Source organism: Ochotona princeps, chromosome 17 (genome assembly GCF_030435755.1).
Source record: "Ochotona princeps isolate mOchPri1 chromosome 17, mOchPri1.hap1, whole genome shotgun sequence".
In the NCBI taxonomy this organism is placed as follows: domain Eukaryota; kingdom Metazoa; phylum Chordata; class Mammalia; order Lagomorpha; family Ochotonidae; genus Ochotona; species Ochotona princeps.
This window is the reverse complement of record NC_080848.1, coordinates 38,498,733-38,522,493: the sequence shown is the minus strand read 5'-3', so window position 1 is coordinate 38,522,493 and position 23,761 is coordinate 38,498,733. Positions and strand designations below refer to the sequence as shown.

At 55.1% G+C, this 23,761-nt stretch overlaps 2 protein-coding genes across 3 annotated transcripts; both read right to left on the bottom strand.

Annotated features, from left to right (window-relative positions):
• SERPINF1 (serpin family F member 1) lies at window positions 1-11,382 on the bottom strand. Its single transcript, XM_004593962.4, has 8 exons — window positions 11,293-11,382; window positions 7,682-7,772; window positions 5,786-5,984; window positions 5,140-5,295; window positions 4,588-4,791; window positions 2,508-2,650; window positions 711-921; window positions 1-376 (listed from the first exon to the last, which is right to left on the bottom strand). Exons 2-8 carry the CDS (start codon window positions 7,763-7,765, stop codon window positions 117-119), a joined length of 1,257 nt encoding a protein of 418 aa, XP_004594019.2. The 5' UTR covers window positions 7,766-7,772; window positions 11,293-11,382; the 3' UTR covers window positions 1-116.
• Window positions 11,383-16,697: 5,315 nt separating this feature from the next.
• On the bottom strand, window positions 16,698-23,310 carry SERPINF2 (serpin family F member 2). Of its 2 annotated transcripts, none has more exons than XM_058675807.1 (10): window positions 22,944-23,310; window positions 21,627-21,693; window positions 21,459-21,497; window positions 21,276-21,338; window positions 20,883-21,084; window positions 20,336-20,482; window positions 20,048-20,251; window positions 19,511-19,653; window positions 18,362-18,566; window positions 16,698-17,733 (listed from the first exon to the last, which is right to left on the bottom strand). In XM_058675807.1, exons 2-10 carry the CDS (start codon window positions 21,687-21,689, stop codon window positions 17,321-17,323), a joined length of 1,479 nt encoding a protein of 492 aa, XP_058531790.1. In that variant the 5' UTR covers window positions 21,690-21,693; window positions 22,944-23,310; the 3' UTR covers window positions 16,698-17,320. The 2 variants fall into 2 exon arrangements, with proteins under 2 accessions (XP_058531790.1, XP_004594017.1); XM_004593960.2 differs by lacking the exon at window positions 22,944-23,310 and adding an exon at window positions 22,774-22,909.
• Between the last annotated feature and the right edge of the window lie 451 nt (window positions 23,311-23,761).

The following is a 23,761-nucleotide window of genomic DNA, read 5'->3' as shown; positions in this document are numbered from 1 at the left end:
ACAAAAGTGAAAGATAAAGCTCTTTTATTGGCACGTATACATTGAAACATCACCAGGGCAGCCCTAATGTAATATATAATGTGCCATCCTTCTGGGGTTTCCTAGGTACTGGAACTTTAAGTGCCCCTGGGGTCCAGGATCTTGCCTATGAAGAGCAGGGCCCCTGTGTCCGTGTCCCGCAGTACGAAGATGAAAGGCCGGTTCAGGTGGTAGTCCAGGGGGAAGGTGAGGCGGGTGGGCTGCAGTTCCGGACTGGGGCCAGTTCCTGCCCCATCCTCATTCCACTCAAAGCTTGCCCGGTGTTCCACTTGCGTGAGCTTGATAGGTTTGCCTGTGATCTTGGTGAAGTCAGGTGACTCCAGCAAAGGCTGCAGCTCTGCGGAGATGGAGAGAGATGTCCCATAAACACCTGCCCTCCTCCCTAACACCCAGGTGGGCACAGCGAGACAAGCCTTGCCCAAGAGCACCTCACTGAGGTTTAGATCAGAAACCAGGTCACCAGCCTGACAAGATCCCAAGACATGTCCTGGCAGGTGCACTCCTGGAGCTGAGGAGTGCACCAGTGAGCAAGGCTGCTCAGGTCCCTCAAACACACCACCCCCTCTCTGTCGCCGGCAGTACTGCAATGGAGGAACCACCTGTGGCCTCCCCACTGGATCCCCCACCCCCGGGTCGCCCCCTAAGAGCAGAGGGCTTGGTGTTCAACCTACTCATCTCCTGCAGGGCCTTAGTAACCTCGCCTTCATAGCTCAGCTTCAGCTTGGGCATGCTCAGGACTGCCTGGATGGTCTTCAGTTCCCGGTCTATGTCATGGATGAACTCAGAGGTGAGGCTCTCTTCTATCAAGGTCAAGTTCTGGGTTGCTCTCAGGGGCAGGAAGAAGATGATGGTCATGCTTCCAGTCAGGGGCAGCTGGGCGATCTGAAACCAGAGAGGAAGCACACAGGTTAGTGTCTTCGGGCCCAGGAGCCCGGGACGGACACACAACTGGGACTTGCTTCCCTGCTGCTACAGTACAACCCTGGCCCTGCCACCCTCAGCCTGATCCTACAACTGTTGCTCCTCTCGCATGTCACTTCCTAATGCTTTCCTTCAAGAGGGAGGCCGCTACCTTCTCCCTGCATCCCAGCAGCCCCCTGAGCCTAATCCCAAGCACAACAGTCTGTTGTTCAAAGAACTTCCTCCCGTGCTTTGAAGGAACCAGAGCCTGTACTCATGCATGAGTCCATCTGCTCACTCATTGGCCATCCATCACAACTCACTGGCCATTCATCACAGTCTCTGATGCAGCACTTGATTAGAAATAGGGGTGACAAGGTTAGTAACCCAATGGCAGGTGTTACAGTGTAGCAGTCGAAGCTGCTGCTTGGGACCCTTGCATTCCTATATCAGCAGAATGTTGGGGTCAAGGGGGGCATGGCGGTGTGGCCTAGCAGCTGAAGTCCTTGCCCTGAACGCACCAGGATCCCATATAGGCGCCAGTTCTAATCCTGGCGGCTCCACTTCCCATCCAGCTCCTTGCTTGTGGCCTGGGAAAGCAGTGGAGGATGGCCCAAAGCCTTGGGACCCTGCACCCGCGTGGGAGACCCGGAAGAAGTTCCTGGTTCCCGGCTTCAGTTCAGCACAGCACCAGCCATTGAGGTAACTTGGGGAGTGAATCATTAGACGGAAGATCTTCCTCTCTGTCTCTCCTCCTCTCTGTATATTTGACTTTGTAATAAAAAATAAATCTTAAAAAAAAAAAAAAAGAATGTTGGGTCAAGGCCCTGCTGCTCCACTCCTAACCAAGCTTCCTGCTCGGGCACCTGGGAGGCACGAGATAATGTCCTGCCGCCCACAGGAAAGCTGGCTGGAGCTCCCAGCTTCTGGCACAGTCTTGGCTTAACCTTAGGTGTGGGGGGTATTTGAAGTGAACCCAGCAACTAAAAGATCTCTCCCTCCCTGTCTGTCACTCTGCCATTCAAATGAATAACTGGACCTTTTTTTAGAAAAAAAGTTACTAACCTACAATCTATGCAACCAATGGTGTTCCAGTGCCAAGAGTGCCCTGAAATCAGAGACCAGCGGGTTCAGACCCTCACATGGCATGTCTAGCCCATGTCCCAGGCTCTCAACAGATCCTCAGATTCACAGCCCAGAATAAGTCCAGAACCATGGCCTACTTGGGGCTAAAGAAGCCAGGTCCCCCTGGCCGCCCGTGACTTGGCATCTGACCATTTTCTCAGAAGCTGGCTTTGCACTGAAGGCAGCAACACCAGAGTAACCAGTCTTGCATGCACTTGCCCACTTCCACTCACTTCCCTGGCCTTCACTACAAACCTGGAGAGGAAAGGTGTTTGGTAACCTCCATGCCCCCATTTTAAAGAAAGAAACAGCTCAGTGTCACACTAACTCACTGGAGGCACACAGCAGGTGGCATGGAGGCCAAGGTGTGATCTCGGCAACAGCCAGCCGCCCCTCTATGCTGTCGCCTCTGCCTTGCCTCTCCCCACCTGCACCCCACAGACCTTGCAGTTGAGATCCGAATCAAGGCCGTAGCGTAACACGGCCTTGGGGTCTGACATCATGGGCACCGTCACGGTCCTCTCCTCATCCAGGTGGAAGTCCTGCAGGGAAGTCTTTCTGGAGTCAAACTTTGTCGCCCACTGCCCTGCAATGAGAGAATGGAGGGTTCTGAGTCCCAGGAACAGAGAGCCAGTGAGTGGGGCCATGCTGTGTCTCCCAGGCATGGCAAAGACAAGACTGCCTGCAAGGGCTATCAGGGGTCATCGAGCCTGATGCCCCAAGAATGCCCACATGGCTTCCAGGAGCCTCAAAGCCTCCCCCTGGCCAGTTCAGATGGAAATGAGTGGACTGTGTTGAGTTCACTCTGAATCCATGAGGTCCGCGACAGCCCACAGAGAAAGTCCCCTGGTGTGTGCATCACCGCAGCGTTTCCCGGGCACGGAATCGAAAGAGGCAGAGCTGGAAGGCACCTTCAAGATCAGCAGATCATCCCACATCTGTTGACTGCGAAGTGGGGTGCCAAAGCCCCCCACCACATCCTGAGAGAGCCCACATCCAAAATCCCTCAGTGTACTGTGGCCTGTAATGGCCTGGGACTAACCAGACATGGCAGTGCTAGGGGTGGGATGCCATCGGGCGCTCCCCTTGGAGGGGAGAGATCCCCTCTTGCTACTTGATAAATTTGAAGGGGGAAGTTGCCCTAACACCACTGCCAGGCCTTCTCTGAGTGGTCTCTGGGCACATGAGCACAGCATGGACCAAAAAGCACATGGGTAACCAACACCAGGGCACTGAGCACCTGCCAAGTCCCAGGTGTCCTGGGGACAGTGCAAAGTGTCTATAAAGCAGTCGTACAATCCTCATCATTACTGAGAAAATAGGTTATGAAATTTGAAGGGTAAAGACAGAGTCAGAATTGAAATCTGGGAGGCCGGGGTTGTGGTGTTGTGAGTTAAGCTGCCACCTGCAGCAGATCCTGCCTGCATACCAAATAGGTACCAGTTCAAGATCGAAATGCTTCACTTCCAATCCAGCACCCTGCTAATATGCATGCCTGGGAAAATAGTAGAGTATGGTTGACGTTCTTGGACCCCTGAGCCCATGTAGGAGATCCAGAAGAAACTCTTGGCCCTTCAACCTGGCCCAGCCCTGGCTGTTGTAGCCATTTGAACGAGTGAACGGAAGGCTTCTTTGTCATTCCTTGTCTCTCTGCCTTTCAAACAAATGAAATATAAATCTCTTCTTCTTTTTTTTTTTTTTTTAGCCAGGAGCTTCTTCCAGGTCTCCCACACAGGTGCAGGGTTCCAAGGCTTTGTGCCGCCCTCCATTGCTCTCTCAGGGCACAAGCGAGGAGCTGGAAAGGAAATGGAGCAGGCGGGACCCAAACCAGTGCCCATATGGGATCCGGCCCGTGCAAGGCAAGGGGATTTAGTCACTAGGCCATCATGCCAGAAAAAAACATCATGTTTAGGAAAAAACAAAGGCATTTAGATTCTGTCTAGGAGCCAGCATTGTGGTAGAGCAGGTTAAGCTTATACCTGTAACACCAGCACTTCAGAACGTTAGTTCAAGTCCTGGCTGCTCCACCATCACCCAGCAGACCACAGTGGTGTTGTTAAGCTGAGTCCTTGCAGCTCTGCCTCCAATCCAGATCCCTGCAATTGTGCCAGGGAAAGCAGCAGCGGATAGCCCAAGTGCTTGGGCCCCTGTCACCCACTTGGAGTGGGTAAAGTTCCTGCCTCCTGGCTCTGGCCTGACCCAGCCCCAGCTATTGCAGACATTTGGAAAGCAAACTGGTGGATGAAAGATGTCTTTCTGTGTCATTCTAACTTTCAAATAAATCTCTTAAAAAAAAAAAAAAAGCAACAACATAAACCTGGGCTGACTAAACGCAGGAGTCTGCTTTTTCCTCCCCTCAGGCCTGTGCTGCGTAGACACTCAGGGCATCCGCAGAGATGCACACTGCCAAGTGCAGTTCTCACTTCCTCCTCTGGCTGTGCTCCAGGTTCAAGTTCAGCATGACTTGCTGCCTGTCCTGGCCAGCCACCCCCAGAGCCAAAAGAGCAGCAGAGAAGCTCTCACCCTTGAAATAAGCCACTCCGAGGAGGAGAATGCTGAGGTCACTGGGCATCTCCCTGGCGGATCTGGCGATCTTGCCTTTCATCTGGGTCTGTACCCAGTTGTTAATTTCCTGAAGGTCCAGCCGAGGGTTGCCAGTCAGAACCCTGGGCCTAGTCCCATACGACTTCTCCAGCGGTACCACAAAGCTGGACTTTATCCGCAGCTCTGGAAGGGGGGGCAGAGCAGAGGTTAGCGTGCAAGAGAGCCATGGCAGCATCCTGACTCTCTGGGAGCATGCCCAGCTTGGGTCCTGGTCTGCCTCTCTCCACAGGTCCCCCACTTCCTGTCGGCTTCATTCCCGGGATTCGCCAGGCCTTGGACAGGGAACAACGCATTTCACTCACTGCCGCTTCTCTTCATGGCCTTGCCCTCTCACGCAGCAGCCCACTTCCTCTCCCCAGCCCCTTCCTGCCCACCAGTGCCAGGCTTGGCCCCAAGCACACATGGACTACTGTTTGGAAAGTGGGCCCCCTGGCAGGGCACACTGAACCCCAGAGCAGGAGGGCCACTCACTCCTTTCAAAGACAATCCGCGAGGCACTCTTGAAGTTCTTTTGCGGGGCAGTGACTGCGGCCAGGAGGTCCTTGTAGGTGCTGTGGATGTCTGGGTTGCTGATGAGGTCATAATAGAGCGCCCGCCGAATGAGGGATTCAGTTCGCTGTTCCGCTCCTGCCACACAGATAAGGATGTGGCACCACAGGATGTGGCATCCTGTGACACCACAACCTGCTCCATACCTGCGGACAGCCTGTGCAGGCTAACGCCAACAGCCAGCGAGGCACACACAAGGAATTAGAAGGTCATGGAAGAAATAGTGCCTGAGCTCAGGCGCACAGGGCCCTGTACTTGCCCCTAATAGTATTTCATGACTATTTCCCAGTTAGTACCTATTCATGTCCCTTCTGAAGGCAACTGTGACCTCAGGGGTACTTAAGGTATGGTCATATTCCCAGAACCCAGGGCCAACTGGCCCGTAGTGGAAGCTCGAACGAATGTGCCCATTCTAAGTGCCCAGAACCCTGAATATCTTTCCCAGGAGTTAGAGCGTGGTAGCCATGGGCTCACACACTTGAGGCCCTGTCCTCCTTCATGCCCCGCTGCTCTGCTGCAGGTGCACACAGGCCCACATGCCCACCCCGGTGGCGCTCTCTGCACTCACCCAGTGAGAGGGCGGAGAGCGCCGTGGCCACGCTGAGCGGGGACAGGAGCACGTTGGCCTCAGGGCTTGCGCTGGACCTCTGGCGGTACAGGTCATAGCCAAAATTGGAAACTGCCGCTGCCAGCTTGTTCACTGGAACCTTGAAGAAGGGGTCCTCCTCCTCCAGCGGCGCCCCTGTGCCTTCAGGGGCTGGGGAGTCCTGCCAGGAGACAAGAAGGCCTGGGCTTTGAGTTCCAGGGGCCTCGCAGCTTCGCGGGGCTGAGGTGGTGCTAGCCCCGCCGCACTGCCCTAGCTCGGCTTGGCCTTACCACTTAGCCTGGCCAAGTCTGTCTGTGCCCCTGATAGCACAGAGCCTGTCCACTAGGGAGAGGCAGCTGGCCAGGCTCACACACTCGGAACACTCCCCACCAAAAAAAAAAAAAAAAGATTCTTTAAATTGGAGGCAGCTTGATGTTGTGTGGTGGACCTGCAGTGCTGGCAATACCATACAGACACTCAGAGATGCGCCTGGCTCCCACTTCGGATCGGTCCAGCTCTAGCCATTGAGGCCATTGACAGAGTGAGGCGGCTAAAGGAAAACTGACACACTCTCTTTCAATTAAATAAGAAGAGTTAAATTTGTAACTGTCACTAAAGCACTATACTATTTGTAATAACAGAGGAGGGTAGCTGTGTGAGGAGGAAATGAGAAGGGAGGGGGGGAAGTCACTACACCACAAAACTATTATGGAAAATGATAATAATAGCAAATTTTTAACATAAAAAAGTCTGAAAAATAAAATTGGCAAGGAACTCTCTACGCCCCCAAGGGGCTCTCTCCCGGCCTCTCCCGCCCCCTCCATGCTTCCTGCATTGTAGATGTTCCCTAACCATCCTGACCCAAGGGGACCTTTTTAAGTTTTCTGTTTTTTTTTTTTTTTTTTTTCAGTATCAGCTACCTGCCACACCCCGGGCCCTCTGCTAATTCTTTGCATTTGGATTACTTCATCTCGTCCTTGCTGGTGTGTTTGGTGGGTGAAATGCCCGCAGGGACTACAACCTCAAAACCCTGAAAGGCAAGAAGCAAGTCGCAGATGTACCCCTCATCCCCAGCCTCCTTAGCTAAGAGTTCGGTAGTTGAGAAATGAATGAGTGATTCCCACGGCCCTGTAAGAATGGCTTTGCGTTTTGTTTGAGGGCAGAGAGAGCGATCCCATCCTCCAATCTCCTCCCCAAACGCCCAAACCGCTCAGGACAGAGCCTGAGCCAGAACCAGAAACACAATCCAGCCTCTCAAGTGGGTGGCAGGAAAACAGCTCTTTGAACCACCATCACCAGCTCCCAGGGTCTGCATTAGCTGGAGCCGGGCTGGAACCCACTGAACAGCTGCCCCAGGAGGGGGTGGTTTTTATCCCATTTGATACATCAGGAAACTTCTCTAAGATCACAGATCTAGTGAGGGATGGAGCCAGGCATCAAGCTCAGAACTCCACAAAGCCCAGGGCTCCAGAGCTCCAGCTGTGATGCCCAGCTGACCTTGTCCCACCTCCCCACCCCCGGGGCACCCTTCCCCTCACCATCAGGGCACCACTTCTCTAGCATCTGGCTGTATCTGCCACTGTAACCCCACTGTGCGATCTGGCCACGCCCTCCCCTACAGCACTCCTGCTCGGCATGTGAACAAGTGCTCAAAAACTCCATCTGCCCACTGAGCCCCCACAGGCCACACAGCCCTGGACTTGTTCACGCCCCTTTTCCATTTTTGGATCTTTCTTATGATCCCATTCAGTCCCTGAAAGGTAAAGGCAGAAGTTTTTCTGTTTTGAAACGTCCAAGAGAAATAAAACATGCAGCACCCACTCCCACCTTCCAGGCTGCCTGCTGAGGAGGGGCTGGGATCGCCTGCCCCCTACTGACCTCCTCCTGACCGCCTGCGGTGTCCTGGCAGCTGCTATGCCCAAGGAGGGCTCCAGTCCAGAGGAGTAGCACCAGGGCCTGCATCCCGGGCCTGGAAGGAAGGAAGGAAGGGCAGCAGGACCACTTCTCTCAGCAGCCGCCCTATCCCGCCCACCATGTACAGGGAGCAGGGGCTGGGCAGGACGAAGGGCACCTTCCCACCTGCCTCCCCAGCCTGGAAGGACCATCCCCTCCCAGTCATGACTTCCCACCCTTCTATGACCCACAGTCAACACCGTAACTGGGGCTCTCAGCCCGTTGTCAGGGAATACCCCCATCCCTGCTCTTGACCCTAAAGCTGTAGAGCAGGGAAGACTCAGCCCAGGGTTTCTCTGTGTGGGGTCTGGCCCAGCACATGGGCACACTGAAGCTGGCGGCACCGGGCCAACTCCTCTGCTTTGATTGGTGATGAGAACGGAGGCAGAACCCCATGCCCATGTGCAGAATTGCAGCATGCCAGGAAGGGAGCACCCAGTGAGGCCCTTGCCCTCTCCAGCTCCAGGGTCAGGCAGCCCTGGGTCCAGTTCTGCATTCCACATCTCAGTAGCTCTCCGATGGCAATTTTCCCGCCTTCTAAATAAGGTAGTACCTACCTATTGTTAGGGAGATTTAATCAGCTAATGCCTCAGCAGTGCTTAACTGTGCAAAGAATGGCTAACTCACCAAAGATTCCTGACTTCCTGATGCCAAAATGCTCACATGTTGCCCACCCCTCAGTCAGACCCCGGCAGGGCCACTTCTCTGCCACAAAGCCCTGTCCTCTTCCCCCTCACAAACAGCCTCCTAGGCCCGCAGCCTCCTCAGGTTGAAGACCCAAACCCCCTTCTTCTTCTTTTTTTTTTAAGATTTACTTATTTTTTATCAGAAAGTCAGATATACAGAGGAGGAGAGACAGAGAGCAAGATCTGCAGTCTGCTGATTCACTCCCCAAGTGACCGCAAAAGCCAAAACTGTGTAAGGTGAGGACTTTAGCCATTAGGCTACCATGCTGGGCCCCTCAACCCCCACCTTAGACTACCACATCTCTTTACCCTCCCCAGCAACAGCCCCTCCAAGCAGGCTCTGGTCTGGTCTCTCGAACACAAAGGAAAATGCTGAAATATAGATCTAGGGTATCCTGGACAACCCCCATCTCTATTCCTGCATGTCCTTCAGCCCTGAGGTCACCCTAGCATCAGATCTGGGAGGGGGCACATCACCACAGGGATCCCCCTGGACTTAGCGCCAGCCCCCACCCCAACACACACACACACACACACACACACACACACACACACCCTCCAACTTCCCAAAGCAAATCAGATCAGAAACATTGGGAGTCCAGCATGTCATGTTGACCACGGTCCTTAGCCTTTAAGTCCACTAATCCATTGGCCAACATGGGTGTGACCAGCAGCACAAGGAATAGACAGCCTCCAAGTTTGTTCAGCTAAGGCAAGCAGGATCAGCCGGCGGGAGCCAGCCAGGCCTGCTAAATCCTGCCCTGAGTTTGGGTGTCCCAGCGAGAGTTCCACCCACTCCTCTGTCCTCAGTCAGCTAACTGTTCTTCTACGTGGCTGCCTGGCTGCCCAGGAGACACAGCAGAAAAAGCTTTCTGGCGTGCCGGGACAGTGGCCTCAGTGCTATCCCACCTTGCAGCTGCGCCACACCCAGCCACACCCAAGCTGGAAAGTCTGAACTGAGTACAGCAGAGCAGTTTCCCAGTGACTGTAAAAGCGGTGAGACTCGCAGCGGGTGAGGCTCCAGACCCTGTGGAACTGAGAGAGGAGCCAGGTGGAAGCTGACCATGGCATAGGGTTTAAGCAAGGCAAGTACACAGTTCAAAGACATTCAAAGGGGGACTCTAAAGCCAAGTCTTAGGTCACGTGGTTGATGTAGCTGAGGACTGAAGATGAGGTGAGGGCACCCAGCATGATGGCTCGCCTGACTGATCCTCTGCCTTCAAGCGCCAGGATCCCATAAGGATGCAAGCTCATGTCCTAGTGGCCACTCCACTTCCCATCCAGCTCCCTACTGTGGCCTGGGAAAGCGGTAGAGGACAACCCAAAACCTTGCAACCCTGAATCCAAGTGGGAGACCAGGAAGAAACTCCTGGCTTCTGGCTTTGGATCAACTCAGCTCTGGCCTTTGTAACCATTTGGGGAGTAAATCAGCAGATAGATCTTTCTGTCGCTCCTCTCTGTAAATTTTCCTTTCCAATAAAAATAAATCTTTTTAAAAATAATTTAAAAGAAAGAAAGAAAATAAATCTTTAAAAAAAAGATGAGGTGAGGGACGCAGCAGGAGAAGCTGGCCGAGAGCTGGATGAGGCACCAGCAGTGCTGACAGGCCGTCTTTGCATCACCTGCCTCAGGCCATGGGGATCCAGGAAGGGCACGCGGCCACGGTCAGCCTGGGACCTCCAGAGCAGAACACCTGCCCAGGACAGTCCTGGTGTAGGCTGGCGCCAGCCCCCTCTGGCTGGCCAAGGGCACAGAGGGACACAGGACTGTGTGCAAGCCAGATCCTCAGTCTGCCAGGTCGGGAAGGGCATGGGGCAGAGGTGGACATCCCCTCTGCCAAGGCCAGGCCTCATTTTCTGTCACTTTGCCCAGGCCCCGGGATTTTATGATGTCGCCTCAAGGCTGGGAGTGCAATGGCAAGCCAGTACATGTGTTTCAGATTAAAGCCAGCTGTGAGACAAACACCATCCTCCTTTTCCTCCTCCCCTTCTTCCTCCCTCTCCCACAATCACAGCCTGGGGCCATATGGCAGTGGGCAGTGCAGGAAAGGGCATCTCCTATGGTGACCGTCTCAGTTACCCCTCCCCACACCCAAGGAGGACCAGGCTGGGAATAGAGCTCCCCAGATCCCCTGCTGCTCCCAGGGGTTGAACTCCAGGTGGCCAGGGTTGGGTCAGACAGTGGTGGGGTTTCTGAGAAGTCCGGAGCTTTTCTTTGGCTCAGACCCACTCCTTGTCTGGAATGGCAGGAAGGGCAGCAAAGGGTCACCCCCTCCTCCAGCAGCCGGCTGGGCTCAGTAGTGGTCATTGTTGGTGACAGGCCACAGCTTTGAAGGACCCTCCCCACTCTCCTCTCAGCTGCGTTGGCCAAGCATCTATCTGGGTGGGGGCTGAGAGACGGGTCCAGCTGTCACCCGTCCCGGCCCCTGGACACGGCTCCCACGGGTGGGCGGGGGGAGTGCGAACCAAGGCTGGAGGTGGGAGAGACAAGGCTTCCCCAGCGCCCCTGGGGACAGCAGCTCTCCAGGAGCCTCCTGCCCTGGGGGCTCCAGCACCCCTACTGCTCAGCCCTGACCCAGCCATTGGCTCCCCACTTGCTTCTTCCTCACCACTGTCCCACTCATGTCCCACTCACTTCCTTCACAAATCCTCCCAGTCTCTTGTACGATGCAGTGGGGTTTGGAGTTCATGGGGTCCTGACCTGTCCCCCGACTGCATGTGCAAGTGGCAGGAGCCACCTCCTCCCGTGTACCCCTCTTTGCTTCCCTCACAGCGCCCCCCACCCAGCACCAACCAGGGGAGCCTCCCCCATGTTGGCCTGGCCCGCAGGCTGGCCAGGGCACTGCTTTACCTGTGGGTCCGCTGCAGCTCCACTCAAGCCAGCTGCCTCCAAGCCTGCACACTGAGGGGCTCCAGCAAGCCCAGGAGCTTTTTTTTTTTTTTTTTTTTTTGCCGCCTCCCAATGCAGCGTCCAACAGGCTTCAGATTACAGCTATTCCTTTCTTAAAGCGACCTGCACTCAATTTGCATCCTAAGATTGCATCATTGTGCATTGCCGTCACCCCATGCCCCCCGAGACATACATGTGTGCGCACCCTCCTCTGCCTGCTGCAGGATCTCCCTGCAGAGTCCCGGCCGTCCTGGCTGCCCGCTGGACTCCCTGGGAGCAAGCAGGCTGACCCCACAGGAGGAAGCGAGGGAAGCCAGCACCGGCCCAGGTTGGCACAGGGGGCACTCCCTGGCCCTAGGCTCTGGGCTTCCCTGGGTTTGGGGACAAGATAACTCACCCTTGGCTCTAACTAAAAAATGAAGAGATGAACTGGGGGTATCTATGATTTCTCAGCTCAGAAATTCTGTGAACTCTAAGATTGCAATGTTTTTATTTGAAAGCCTGAGCAAGTGAGTGAGTGAGATCTTCCATTCTCTGATTTACTCCCCAAATGGTGGCAACAACCAGTGTTGGACCAAGTAGTAGCTTGGAGCCTGCAACTTCACCCAGGGCTCCCAGATGGGTGGCAGAGCAGGCACTCGAACTACCACCTGCTGCCTCCCAGACTCATGGAGCAGGGATCCAAGTCAGAAGCAGAACAGCAGGACTGGAATGCACACTCCTATATGAGACGCAGACATCCCAAACAGCAGCCTGACCTGACCTGCCTCAACATCTGCTGTTCTAAGCAGGTCTGAGTTCTGGCTGAGAGAGCCCAGAGATCATTCAGAGGAAGAGAGACTAGAGAGTAAGAAAGTGTTCTGGAATGCTTAGCTCAAGCAAGAGAAAAGGCACAGAGCAGACTGAGGGTCTTGGGCTAGTCAGGGTCACCTTTAGAACAGAAAGAATGGGTCAGCAGTCCAAGTTCAACCCCTTCATCACAAAGTGGAAGTGCACCCTCATGCTTACGGCCTGGCAGGTACCTGCTATTAGGAAGCCAAGGGCTGGTTCAAGTCCTAGCTGCTCTGCTTCGATCCAGCTTCCTGGTAATGCCTACCCGGAAACAAATGAAGTGCTTGAGTCTCTGCCATTCTTGGGGGAGCGCAGGATGAAGCTCCTGACTTGGGCCTAGCCCTGGCTGGTGTACCGTCTCTGTGACTGTGCCTTTCAAAGAAGAAAAAAAAAAAGCCAGTCGCTCTTCCCTTTAAATCACACCTCCTTAAAGTGGACACTTGGCATAGTAACTAAGATGTCACATGGCAGGACTCAACTGGGTAATCTTCCACAGCTGAGCACTGGGAATCCCATATGGGCACTGGTTTGTGTCCCGGCTGTTCCACTTCCCATCCAGCTCCCTGCTTGTGGCCTGGAAAAGCAGTTGAGAACGGCCCAAGTGCTTGGGACCGTTCACCCGTATGGGAGACCCGGAAGAAGCTCCTGGCTCTTGGCTTCAGATTGGCTCAGCTCTGGCTGTTGCGGCCACCTGGGGAGTGAATCAGCCAACTGAAGCTCTTTCCTCTCTGTCTCTTCTCCTCTCTGTATATCTGACTTTCCAATAAAATAAAATGTTTTTAAAAAGTTCCTCCTCGATGCCACGTCCCTTAAAGCCATTACCCAGTTCTCAGTTGTCTCTCACAGCCATGCTGGGAAAAGCCATTTGCTCTGAGTCTACACTGGCTGGCACCCATCATGCCCCAAGCCCAGACTTGCTTCAGAGCCTGCTTCCCTCCGGACACTGCAGTTGCCATGGTCACTGGTGACCTCACGGTGACCAAAGTGGACACCCTCCTTGGCAGCAGGCAGGATCTTTCTGGAAGCCATGGTGCCCACATCCTTCTGGTTTTCTCTTTCCCCACATACCACATTTACACTGCCGGTATCACTAGCTTCATCCTGGGAGCCCTTTGCTTCTCCATCTGCAAATCCCCTTAGAGAGAGAGAGAGAGAGAGAGAGAGAGAGAGATAATAGATATAGAGATATACAAGTTTTGTTTGTTTGCAGAGCCAGCACCCCATATGGGCATTAGTTCAAGTCTCAGCTGTTCCACTTGCCATCCAGCCTCCTGCTCATGTGTCTGGGAAAACAGCAGATGATGACCCAAGTGCTTGGGCCCCTGACATCCATGCGGGAGACCCAGAAGAAGCTCCTGGCTCCTGGTTTTGGTCTGGCCCAATTACAGCCATTGAGGCCATTTGGGAGTGAGTGGAAGATCTCTCTGTCTCTCTTTCTCTATCAATCTGTCTTTCTTTTTTTTTTTTTTTTTTTTAAGATTTATTCATTTTATTACAGCCAGATATACACAGAGGAGGAGAGACAGAGAGGAAGATCTTCCGTCCGATGATTCACTCCCCAAGTGAGCCGCAACGGGCCGATGCGCGCCGATCCGAAGCCGGGAACCTGGAACCTCTTCCGGGTCTCCCACACGGGTGCAGTGTCCCAAAGCATTGGGCAGTCCTCAACTGCTTTCCCAGGCCACAAGCAGGGAGCTGGATGGGAAGTGGAGCTGCCGGGATTAGAACCGGCGCCCATATGGGATCCCGGGGCTTTCAAGGCGAGGACTTTAGCCGCTAGACCACGCCGCCGGGCCCCAATCTGTCTTTCAAATAAAATCTTTAAAAAGATCATTTGAGAAACAGAGTGTAAGTGAGAGTTGGGACACTTGGAAGTGCAAGACAGGGTGTGGTGCCAGTCATTTTTATATAAATTTATTGATTTATTTATTTTATTATTGACTTACTATTTCTTATTTGCAAGGCAGAGAGGCAGAGAGGCAGAGATCTTCCTTCCTGTGGTTTACTCCCCAGATGCTCGCTGCTGGAGCCATCCTCTTGCTGCCTTCTATGGTGTACATCAGCAGGAGGCAAGTGGGGAAGCAGAACCAGGACTTGCCTAGCACCCAGGTGCTCTGACAGCAGGTGCAGGCACCCCGAGTAGAATCTTAACCCCTGTACCAAACCCGCTCACCCTGTGAGAACTGGGCGGGGGACTGGAGGGTCCGCAGAGTGGGGGAGTCACTTGGAAGAACTCCCCCCACCCCGCCTGCCCTGCCTTTCAAATAAATGATAACTTAGAAAGCACATTTTTAAAAGGATTTATTTTTTATTGGAAAGGCAGATAAAAAGAGAAAAGGATCTTCCGACTACTGGTTCACCTCCCAAGTAGCAATAACAGCCAGAGCTGACCTGATTTGAAGCCAGGAGCCAAGAGCCTCTTATGAGTCTCCCTTACAGGCTCGGGGTCCCAAGGCTTTGGGTCACTCTCCAACACCTTCCCAGGCCACAAGCAGGGAGGTGGATGGAAAGTGAAACAGCTGGTACATGAACCGACGCCCACATGGGATCCTGGCAGATGCAAGGCAAGGATTTAGCTACTGAGCCATCATGCCAGGCCCTGAAATCACATTTAAAAACAACAGGAGGAACCCATCATCTGTATCCTAGGGCAACAGTTGAGCAAGTTCTGATTCTTGATGCTGCCTCCGTAGGAGGATGTGAGCCACAAAAGAATGCAGGCACCTCGGGCAGTGCTCTGCCCTGTGTATGCGCCACACTGTACTTCAACTACAACTTTAAAGTAGCTCTGGGCAGCTTCCCTTGGCCCTTTGGAATAAAATGCAAACCCCTGCCCTGAACTGCAAGGACACCTGTGTTCCAGCCCCAGCCTGCTCTGCAGCTTTGGCCTTTGCGTTTCTCTCTGGCCTGGCACACTGCAGTCCCACCGGCCTCCTCTGCTGCTTCTCCCATGATCAAAGCCCGTTCCTGCCCCGGAGCCTTTGCTCTGGTGCTCACCTCTCCCTTATCCCATGGCTCCCTCTCTCTGAACCCACAGGCTTTTATAGAATCCATCTTTTCGCTCCAATGTCACCTTGGGAAGATTTCCCCCCAGTCACAGAACTTTGTGAATTTCCTTTATATCACCTGTCATTCTGTTTACTGTAGCCAGTGGTCCAGAGCACCCCACCACCAGACTTGGCCTCTGAAGAAATGAGGGTCTGGTCAGATTGTCAGTGCTGTGGGTGCTGCTGGACCCATGGGAAGCACTCGCTAAGCACTTGCAGAACAGCCAGGGCCTGGGAGGCAATGGCAGTGTAGATGTAGGCTAGCGTTGCAGCACCATGGGGCAAGATACTACCCACAATGCCATCTGCAACACAAGCATCCTGTATCAGAGAGCTGGTTCAAATCCCGGCTGCTCTGCTTCCAATGCAGCTCCCTGTGAATGTACCTGGGAAAGCAGTAGACCTGGATGGAGTTCCAGGCTCCTGTCTTCAGCCTGGCCCAGCTCCAGCTGTTGTGGCTATCTAGGTAGTGAACCAGTAATTGGAAGACCTTTCTCTGCATCTCTTCTTTTCTACCTCTGCATTTCAAATAAATAAGTCTTAAAAACAACAACAAAAAAAGTTCATGTTGGTGGACTTAATGAACCTGTTATCTCTTCCAAGAAAACTCTGCAGATTGTCCCTTGGCCTTGAGCCGGTTCCCAGCTCCCTTGACTACTCCTCTTATGCATCCTGAGTCTCCCAGCATGCACCTGCCTCAGGACCTCTGTGTCTGCCACCCCTCTGCCAGGCAGCTCCTCCCCGAGAGCCAGCGGTGCCCTCCCTCGCCTCCTTCCACCCTTAACCCCTTCTCAGTGGGACTGCCTGCCAGCCCTGCTCTCTGCCTGCTGTATTTGTCACCACGGCAGCTTGCACAGCGTCCCCTCGGATCCACTGCGGATTTCCCTTGTTTATCGCTTGGCGCCCACACTGCTAGTTTGCAAAGGCCAGATTTGAGGCCAGGTCTGTCTGACCACAACCCCCTCCCCCCCGCACTTGCCTTGAACCACTGCACTTGAGGCCCGCAGGTGGCTGCTACCACACAGCACCCTGTATTCATAGAGGAGTTCGCAGCAGAGAAGCCTGACCACCCACGAGAGCCCACAGGGACACCCATGTTGCTCCTGAACCAAAGTACCCCCAGCTATGTCCCCCAAGTCCTCAGGCACTCACAGCCTGCCCCCGGCTGGCGGGCGCCTGCCCCTGGCAGAGGGGGCAGAGGGGGCAAGTATGTAATTAGAAATCCCACAAGCTCCATAATTACTGGTTCTTCTCCCAAGCCCAGAGGCTGGCGCTATTCTGAGGCGCCCTTATTCCTGGCTGCCTGGGCTATGGGGAGAGCAGCTGGCATTGAGGTGGCCCTGGACAGGGCTGGCAAGCAGCCCAAGACCGACGTGGCAGCACAGGCGGTTGTCCCTCCTTGGGGTTCATTTCCCAGTGCAGTCTGCTCCCGACCCTGCCACCCACCCACTGGGACCCATACTCTCATCGTGATCTCAACCCAGCCAGCTCTATTCATTCTTTATTCTGGTGGCGTATAAATCACTACAAAAACTTTACAAAAGAGCTTTGGGAGTTTATGGGGCTGCTCCCTGCTTCAGCCCCTCTGAGCTACCAACAGGGCAGAGGAGAAAGGTGGGAAAGAATAGGGAAGCAGGGGTGGCGGGGGAACCTGGCAGTGTTGGTGGCATCCCTAAGGACCAGTGTGGCTGGGGCTGGCAGGCATTCAGGGTGGGGTCATACTGGATGCTGGACCCCCCACAGACACAGCAGGATGCAGGGACACATAGGGTCATGTTGGACCTCCCACACCCCGACCTGTGTCTGTCTGCCTCGTCTGGCCAAGCAGCTTTGGCCATGACCAAAGGCAGCTTCTCCTTCCAGTCCCTCCCTTTGGCAGACCGATGAAGAGGCACCCTGATGATCCAGGGAACACCCCAACCCACCCCCTAACAACACTGGATCTGCAAGCCCCCAGAAAGGATGGGCTAGGGGATGGTCTGGCTGCTGGGGAGGAGGCAGGGAAGGGCAGCCCCTCTCCTCCCACGCAGCGCCCAAACCCCACCCCCAGGCCATCTGGGAAAAGTCACTTTAAGTCAAGAGGTGGGTCCAGGCAGGGTCTGAGGAAGCCCTCACTTGGGGGTGCTGAACTGAGGGTAATCTTCTTCCGAGGGGGGCTCCAATTTCAGGTCAGAATCATAGGCCTTCTCTCTGCGCAAGAATTTCTGGAGCAGCAAGGAGTCCTTGGGGTCGTCAGGAGAATCCTGCGGCTCTTTGCGCTCGGGCGGCGCGCTGGGGTTGGGGTTCCTCACGATGCCCACAAAGACGGGCAGGTCTGTGGCATCCTCCAGGATGAAGAAGAGGAAGGGGCGGTTCACACTGAAGAAGGAGAGTGACATGCGCGACATGGCTGTGCTGGTGGCCGCGGCTGCCTCCACGCCGGCCTCGTTCAGCTCCAAGGTTGACTGGTGCTGCACACTGGACACCACCAGTCCCTGATCCGAGATCCCACGGAGGTCTGGGGCCAGGAACAGCTCCTGCAGGCCTGTGCGGATCAGGGCATGGCAGATCAGAGCGGCCCTTAGCTCCACCAGGCTGTATGGACCTGGCTGGCCTCCTGGCTACAGATTGCTGCTCACCTCCCTAGAGGACTTGGAATCTCAGTTTAAACATCACTTCCTCCAGGAAGCATTCCCTGACAGCCAGTGCCAAAGTCTGGATCAGCTGCCTTTTCAATGTCACCCAGGTGGACTAGGGAGGAACCCCCACACACACCCCCTGTCTCATCACCCAGGCTGAATCTTGTGTATGTACTCCTGCTGCGCTCACTCTGCTAGACGTAGCCTTTCTGTCCAGTAGGTGCCCAGTACCCACAGTGTGGGGACTGCTTAGCCAGTGGCTGGTGGGTGGGTGTTTCTTTTAGTGTGGTACCCCACTTCTCCTGCTCCAGCCTTCCCCCCTCCCTGTACCCACCCAGGACAGCCAGCAAGGCTCTCAGGACACCTTTACAGTGCTGGGCCTTGAATGTCACAGCAGGTTCCCCCTACTCCCCAAGGGGCCCCAGCCCAGCCCATGGTCAAACCCTTGTCCTTTCTCTAAAACCCTCCAAAAGGCCCAGGCACCAGGCTAGCTGTGACAGCTCTGCTGCGAGCTGGAGTGCCCAGCCTCCTTACCCAGCTGACTGAAGGTAGGCACCAAGTCCTGCTGGTGTTTCAGGAGCAGCTTGGGCAGGCGCACCTTGGTGGGCCTGTCCCTAAGCGTGGGCTGGTGCAGGATGTCCCAGCTCAGGTTGGCCAGCACCTGAGACACATTCCACTCAAAGTGTGTGGGCATAAGGACCACAAAGCTCATGTTGTTCTTAAAGGGGAAATGAGCCACCTACAAATAAAGGAAGGAAAATGTGAGGTCAAGAAGTTTCCAATCCCAGCTGGGGTTTGGGGCAGCATGGGCCCTGAGACACGTGGGCTGGGCTTCCGGCGTCTCTTGGCAAGTATGCATTTGACTTTCTGAGTCTTCATCTCTATGCACATTGCAGGCCACCAGGAGACCATGTTACTAAGTTCCCAGCATTTATCTATTCTCACTATGTGGTGGATTTCTCTCTCTTCCTCTGCTATCAGCTAGCCGTGCAAACCGGGGGTGGTGCTGCATGTATACACAATGAACCTGGTCCCTGGGGTTTATATTCTCCCTTATAATAAACTTCCGTGGGGTCAGCATTATGATGCAGTAGTTAAACCACTGTGATGCCAGCATTCCACATGAGCACCAGTTCAACTCCCAACTGCTCCACTTCAAATCTGGCTCCCTGCAAATGGCCCTGGGAAAGCAGCGGACAGTGCACGCAGGTGGGAGATGTGGAGAAAGTTCCTGGCTCCTGACTTTGGGCTCCAAGCCTTTGAAGTCATTTTAGGGCGTGAACCAGCAGATGGAAGAGCTCACTCTCTCCCTCTCTTTCTTCCTTTCTCTCACTGTAAACTCTGCCTTCCAAATAAATAAATCTTAAGCTCATGATGATGATAAACCCTATCCTGGAGGGTCACCTGCCCTGTGCCCCCTCCATGCAGACTGTCCCCTAGACCACTGATGGTCACTTGTGTTTCCTGTTACTGTCCCCAAGGGAAGCGACCAGCACTCCCTGAGCCTAGAGCAGGATCTGGCACACAGCAATGAGTCTACCCAAAGCCTGCAGCTTTCCCTGGGGCCACCTAGACAGCCATGGCCTGAGGGTGTCCCTTCCAACCCCCCCCCTTCCACAGCCACCCACCCCAGTCCCCACCTCCCAGCTGCCAGGCCTCGCCTGCTGGGCAAACAAGGGTGACCTGGGTCTCTGGGTGCTCCAGCAAGAACCAACGCAGAGGGTACGGGTGGGCTTGCATCATGTCCACTGGCACCGCGAACTGCTCGTCCAGGTGGAAGAATTCTCTCTGAGTGAGGCTTGGATCAAACTTGTTCCTCCAGAAACCTGTGTCAGGGCAGAGGGCAGGGCCCGTGCTCAGCACGGGGGCTCAGGCCCCCACCTTTGGTCCACTCACAGGGTGAGAAGTAGCAGCCAAGATCCACGCGATGCCAGTGGGCACCTCGTGGGTCAGAGCATCTTAGCAATGCTGTTTCTGCTGTCATGTTTGGGATCCGGGCTTGCCTCTTCCCCAGCTGCTGCAGTGCTCCCAGGGCCTTCCCACTGGCTCCTTTAGGACCCTACTTCTATCCATTCTCTGCTCAACACACACCCTGTTGCCCCACTACAGCCAGACCCAGCCTAAGGAGGAAATGATGCCATTCCCAGAATGAAGCCTGCCCAGCCCAGCATGGCCCACAGGTGCCCAGGGCAGGGAACCTGAGAGGCAGAGGCAACGCACCCTGGAAGTGGATGGCATTGAGGAGGAGCAGCACAGTGCTGCCTGGCAGATCTGAGAGGAAGTCCTCAATCTTCCCCTCTGTGGCTTCCTTCACCCATTGATTGATGTTCTCCAGGTCGTCCTCCTGCCTTCCTGTCAGGCTCACAGGCTTTGCACCAAAAAGCTGCTCCGACAGCTTCAGAAAGTCTTCTTTGATGGGGAAGCCTGCACACAAAGGATCCCCAAGCTGTCCCTAGGGAGGCTGCGCCAAGCCAGTCTTCTTTACCCCAGGGCAGCCTCAGTGCTTACCTTTCTGCAGGTACATTCTGGCAGCCAATCGGAATGCGGTTGGGCCCAGGTCCTGGCAGAGGTGGCTCAGCAGGTGGGGGAGGCAGGGCCCTAAGTCGTCAGCATGCAGTACCTGTTGTAACCTCTGCAGTGTTTGGTTCCGAGCACCTGGAGGGCACCCCACAGGTTGAGGCCAAATGGGGGGGGTTCTTTCCCACCCCCGTCCAGTCCTCCACATACTCTCTTCCTAGAAACACTGAGTGACAGGCTACCCCAGTCCCACCCCCACAACAGGGGCCTTCTGCCTCCAGCCTCACACTACAGCCATCTGGCATGAAACACTTGCATGAAAGTCACCAGGGAAGTCTGTGTCTAATCAGACCCTTGGCCCAAATCCTCGGGACTCTGACAATCAGAGAAGCTGGGTGGAAGGGGTCCAGGAATCTGCATTTTTACCAAACATCCAAGTGACCTTGACGTAAAAGCTAGTCCCAGAAAAGCTGTTGGAGGAGTGAAATCCTACTGGCCTCACAGCTGTGCTGGCCTGCACAGGTGCTTGCCACCATACCTAGCGCCAGGTGGGACAAGGCCAGGGCCACACTCAAGGGCGAGAGGACAAGATTGGGGCTGGTGGATGTCTGCACCACCAGAGAGAAGAGATCATTGGTGAAGGCCATCATGGCCTGGGCCAGCCTGCGGGTCTGCTCTGGGCTCGGGGCTCCCTTGCAGTCATCTGGGGACTTCTTCAAAGCAGCGGGGCCACCTGGCTCCTGCAGGGAGATCAAGGGGTCAGTTCCAAATTCGTTGTTGAATATCTCCCTCATAGTCCCTGGGTCTGGGCTCGCTTCCCGGGCGCTTCTGCACTCTGCCCCAGGTCCCGCCCCCCCAACTCCTCGCTCCTTCCGATTGGCCCTCCTCCCTTGGGCCCTGCCCACTCTTCCCCAGCCCCACCTGGGTGTACCTGGTTGACCAGCTTGAGAAGGGCAGGCGGGGGCAGCTTCTCCTGGGTCTGACCACTAATTAGCTGCGGAAAGGAGGCCAGAGATGGAGAGCGACCCTTCCCCGCCCTCTGCCCCCACGCTCTGGCTGGACCACCGGGCCCCACTGAGGCCTTGTACCATTGGGGTGTCTCCCTCCTCAGTACCTGTTGTTCCACGGGCTCCGTGGCGCCCACAGGAGGGAGCTATTGAGAAAGGGGTGAGGCTTAGCAAAGAGCTCCCTCGGAACTGACCCACTGTGCACCAAGGGCGACCCCTTCCCCACCCGTCCCACATCCCACACCCCGCACCCACAAACCCCAGCCCCGTCTCACCACCAAACAGGGGCCTTGCAGGCAGAACAAGCTGAGCACCAGGAATGCCCAGGGCAGCGCCATGTTCCTGCGTGAGGACAGGAAGCCTTGGTTCCTACTGCAGCCTACAGGTCCTACCCACGGGTGCAGCCATGGCTGGGGAACTCACTTAGTGGCACTGATTTTGGAGCAATTGTTTCTAATTGCCCCTGACTACTGTTCCCCCCCCCTTTTTTTTTAGTTTCTGTTTTTTTCTCTGCAGACACTTTGGGGTGGGGGTGACAAACAAAAAGAGCAGTGCAAAAGGAGGCATCTGGTAAAGTGGGTTAGGTTGCTGCTTGGGGCACATACATCCCAGGGAGTCCCCGGCTACTCCAGCTCCTATCCAGCTCCCTGCTACTGCACCTGCAAGCTGCAGCTGATGGTTTAAGTGTTTGGGGACTCAGTCACACATGCGGGAGACCCAGATGCAGTTCTGGCTTCAACCTGGCCAAGCTCAGGCTGTTGCCAGTATTTGGGGGCTGACCCAACCGGTGGAAGATTCTCTGACATCTGCCTTTTGAGCAGATGGAAAAAAAATTTTTAATAATAAAATAGCAACAGCAAAAGGAAGCTCCCTTGTTCTCTAAAGCCTTGAATCAGACCCAGATTTAAATCCAATCTCTGGCTCTTGCCAACAAAAAATCTACCCACCCCTGCCCTGGCCCCGTGTGTGTTATGAGAATCAAAATATAAGCCAGCCATAGTCAACCCTACACACAATGTCTGGCACTCAGCTGATGGCTGTCTCTGCCTAGCTCCAGGCCCCCTCTTCCAGGGGCCTTCCCTACAGTCCCCTCCACAGAGCTCCCACCCCAGGCTCTTGCCCGACCTGAGGCCAGCCTCTCTCAGGTGGGTTAGCTCTGCCAAGGCCCTGAGTTCTCAACAGGGCAGCCCCAATGACCCAGCAGCAGGACCAGAATGGCCAGAGCCACCTTTGGACCTATGGAAATCACTGGCCTTGAACCCCATTCATCCCCAGGCTGGCTCTGGTAGGTGGGGATGGGCACACATCTTGTTCTAGAGAGGGCCCACCTCCCCCACACCTACGGCATCTCATCTCTGCGGCCAATCCTTCTATCACCCCTGGGCTCCCCCTGACCACGCACTGTGGCCCCGATCTGCCAACCTGAGCTTGTGATCTCCTGTTTCCCCAAGTCCTCCAGGGATGCCTCCCAGAATCCCCACTTGGGCTCCTGATGGGAAAGTGAGGCTGGGTACCTGCAGGTCTCTCGGACAGACTCAGCCCTCAGCCAAGGGGACAGCTGCCCTGTGCCTCTCCCGCCCCACCCCTCTTACCTCTGCAGGCTCCTTGCTGGCTGTCACACACGATGTTCCTCTGGCCCCACTTGGGTGCTCCCCACGTTCTGCCTGCAGGCTACAGCCAGCCCAGCCACCCCTCCCCTCCCACCAGGACCTTTGCTCTCAGCCAGGGGCTGGTGCAGATTGCTTTCTCTGCTGGTAAATATTGACCCGCGCATCCGGTTAAACATTGATACAGGGTCCAGAAGCTCGTTTCCCACCGGGGGATCTTATCCTGAGAGATATCCACAGCCCCATGGTTTTATGTCCTATGGAGCTTTGGGAGGAGATGGCCAAGGAGGCTGGGTCTGGCCAGCCCACAGGGCAGCTCCGGGAAACACAGGGCACTGGAATTGGGACACAGCTTCCAGCAAGCCCACAAGGTGGGAATTCTCGGCTGATTCCGAAAGAGGCAATGTGACCCGCCCAAGGACACAGAGCTGGGCCCACAGGCAAAGCCAGATCCCAGCTTCCACCAATATCCTTTTTTTCTCCACCCCCATCGTTGCCTATCTCTCCCAATGGGAGGCGCACAAGCCCCTGCAGAGACCCCAGGGATAGGAAGTCTCCTCCCGCATGCCAGGCCTTACAAGCCAGGGTCCTGCCTGGCTGCCTTCAGGGGTCTGGAAGGCAGAAGCTGAGGAAAGAAGAGAGCAAGAGGGCTGCAGTCTTAGTCTTGAAGCATCCTACACCTTCAGAAGCAACATGGCCTGACTCGCCCAAAGGGAAAGGCTCTGGGAACCGCCCCAGGGCTGCACCCCCTTGAAGGCAAGCAGGGCTCAGCAGGGATTTGGCGGCTAACACCCTTCTTTTCT

What these genes read in the sequence shown, in the direction of transcription:
- SERPINF1 (XM_004593962.4), bottom strand. Translation starts at nt 7,765, where the DNA reads ATGCAGGCCCTGGTGCTACTCCTCTGGACTGGAGCCCTCCTTGGGCAT. An exon ending in GCTCTCCGCCCTCTCACTGG is followed by an intron (nt 5,296 to 5,785) that starts GTGAGTGCAGAG and finishes TCTGTGTGGCAG; the next exon opens with GAGCGGAACAGCGAACTGAA. An exon ending in CGGAGTGGCTTATTTCAAGG is followed by an intron (nt 2,651 to 4,587) that starts GTGAGAGCTTCT and finishes CTCTCATTGCAG; the next exon opens with GGCAGTGGGCGACAAAGTTT.
- SERPINF2 (XM_058675807.1), bottom strand. Translation starts at nt 21,689, where the DNA reads ATGGCGCTGCCCTGGGCATTCCTGGTGCTCAGCTTGTTCTGCCTGCAA. An exon ending in CGGAGCCCGTGGAACAACAG is followed by an intron (nt 21,339 to 21,458) that starts GTACTGAGGAGG and finishes TCCTTTCCGCAG; the next exon opens with CTAATTAGTGGTCAGACCCA. An exon ending in TTCTCAAGCTGGTCAACCAG is followed by an intron (nt 21,085 to 21,275) that starts GTACACCCAGGT and finishes ATCTCCCTGCAG; the next exon opens with GAGCCAGGTGGCCCCGCTGC.